General features: G+C 41.2%; 1 protein-coding gene across 2 annotated transcripts; it reads left to right on the forward strand.

The window, feature by feature from the left end:
- The first annotated feature begins 219 nt into the window (after window positions 1-219).
- Window positions 220-1,551, forward strand: LOC149158626 (protein LURP-one-related 12-like). 2 transcript variants are annotated; one of them, XM_089433343.1, is made up of 3 exons: window positions 220-584; window positions 746-937; window positions 1,036-1,551. In XM_089433343.1, exons 1-3 carry the CDS (start codon window positions 333-335, stop codon window positions 1,171-1,173), a joined length of 582 nt encoding a protein of 193 aa, XP_089289469.1. In that variant the 5' UTR covers window positions 220-332; the 3' UTR covers window positions 1,174-1,551. The 2 variants fall into 2 exon arrangements, with proteins under 2 accessions (XP_089289469.1, XP_089289468.1); XM_089433342.1 differs by having other exon boundaries at window positions 228-584; window positions 698-937; window positions 1,036-1,540.
- Window positions 1,552-1,765: the final 214 nt, after the last annotated feature.

The raw sequence follows: 1,765 nt of genomic DNA on the forward strand, positions 1-1,765 counted from the left end.
ACTACGTGAATCTTTACAGTTGGCCTGTTTAACTACGTGAATCTTTACAGTTGGCCAACGTACACCTTGTTTATTTGGAAACTCTTACAACGTTACGTATCAATTTACGAAGCTGTCTGGATCAAACCGATCCATTCAAAGCGATTTGGCATCAAGGTCTTTTGACCGACATATTTCTTTGAATCGAATAGCATCAGAAGAGGGCCGAGAGCCATGATGCTATAAGAAGCGACAGACCGAACGCAGAGCCATGAGCCTTAGCGTCCTGTCCACGGCATTATTATTCCATCTGTCCACGGCCTCAGTGTTCAGTTGTTCATTTCTCAGTAACAATGATTCCCGAGGTTCACCCAGATGTGCCAGACTTGGCAGGGTGTGTTGGAATCGACAATAAGTTCTGCAAGGACTCCGCCATGGCATTGACGGTTTGGATGAAATCCCTGGTGTTAAGTTGCAGTGGCTTCACTGTGTACGATCCGAGCGGGAATCTTGTCTTTAGAGTGGACAGCTATTGTTCCGATCCCAAGAACGAAATCCTTCTCATGGACGATACAGGAATGGCTCTCCTTACAATTCGTCGCAAGGTATAACATGTCTCTAACTGTCCTTCCATTCTTTGCTTTTCCTGTAACTGAGTATAATTGAATCTACGAAATATTCGAAATGTTAGTGAATTGTATTATTGTATGTGAAACAGAGGTTGAGTCTGCATAATGAATGGCAAAGTTTCTTGGGAGAATTCCAGGACGCCCAGAAGCCACTGTTTGTCGTGAGAAGGGCGCCGTCTCTGCTACTTCCCACAAATAATTTGGGAGAAGTGTACCTGGGTGCTTTCGATAAAAGCAAGCAGAAGCAGGACTCTGACTACCATATCGAAGGATGTTATGCCGAACGTTCCTTCACCATTTTCAACGACTCTGGAAACGTAGTTGCAGAGGTCTGTTTTACCTAAATTCTTGTCCCTGGGTCCTGTATATCCAAATTATTTTGCACTGTCTTTAATTCAAAGCTATGATAATACTTGTGACTTTGCAGGGTAAGCCAAAGCAGGTGAGATCTGATAAGATAAATCTTGGAGGAGATGTTTTTAATCTGTTGGTGCAGCCTGGCTACGACCAAGCTTTTGTTATGGGATTGATTGTCATTTTAGATCAGATCATGCCGTCTGATTGATCTGACGTTGTCAATTCCTTGGATTACCAGTGTTGAGCGGTCATATTTTAGTTTTTCCTCCTTTCTTGGCATTAAAACTTTCCAAATTGCATGGAAGAGGAATGTGTTTCAGGTTTTCCTCTCTCCATATTGGAATCGCCAAACTCCAATGAGGCAGTACTGAAGGAGACCCCCGCGGTTCTGACATACCAAATATTGAAGAGCATGCGAGCCATGCTCCCTGGTGATTCCTGCATGTGTATAGTGAGTTTTGATGGAATTATGTGTATAGTGATTTTTAATCGAAATATAAATTTGCATATGTTGTTTCGCCCAGAAAGTGCAGTAAACTAACTCATTCACACCTCGGACAAGGATCCGTTCTGCTTGTCCAAAAAATATTGCCATTCATTCAACTCTCCCCATAGTAAATTATAATCCCGAATTTAAGGAAATGAGTACAGAAAATTATAATCGCAAATTCAGGTAAATAAGGAGTACGGGGTGATGTAAATTGTGTTTTTTACACTTCAAAATGTTTACATGGACACCGTGTGATTATTGTTTTGACAAAATTATAGCTCAATGTTTATGTAATGAATGTTTTTCAAAT

The sequence above is a fragment of the Pinus tabuliformis genome, chromosome 5_2 (assembly GCF_031772625.1).
Source record: "Pinus tabuliformis cultivar Carrire ecotype Pingquan chromosome 5_2, CPIR1, whole genome shotgun sequence".
Taxonomy (NCBI): Eukaryota; Viridiplantae; Streptophyta; class Pinopsida; order Pinales; family Pinaceae; genus Pinus; species Pinus tabuliformis.

What these genes read in the sequence shown, in the direction of transcription:
- LOC149158626 (XM_089433342.1), top strand. Translation starts at nt 333, where the DNA reads ATGATTCCCGAGGTTCACCCAGATGTGCCAGACTTGGCAGGGTGTGTT. An exon ending in TCCTTACAATTCGTCGCAAG is followed by an intron (nt 585 to 697) that starts GTATAACATGTC and finishes TATGTGAAACAG; the next exon opens with AGGTTGAGTCTGCATAATGA. An exon ending in CTGGAAACGTAGTTGCAGAG is followed by an intron (nt 938 to 1,035) that starts GTCTGTTTTACC and finishes GTGACTTTGCAG; the next exon opens with GGTAAGCCAAAGCAGGTGAG.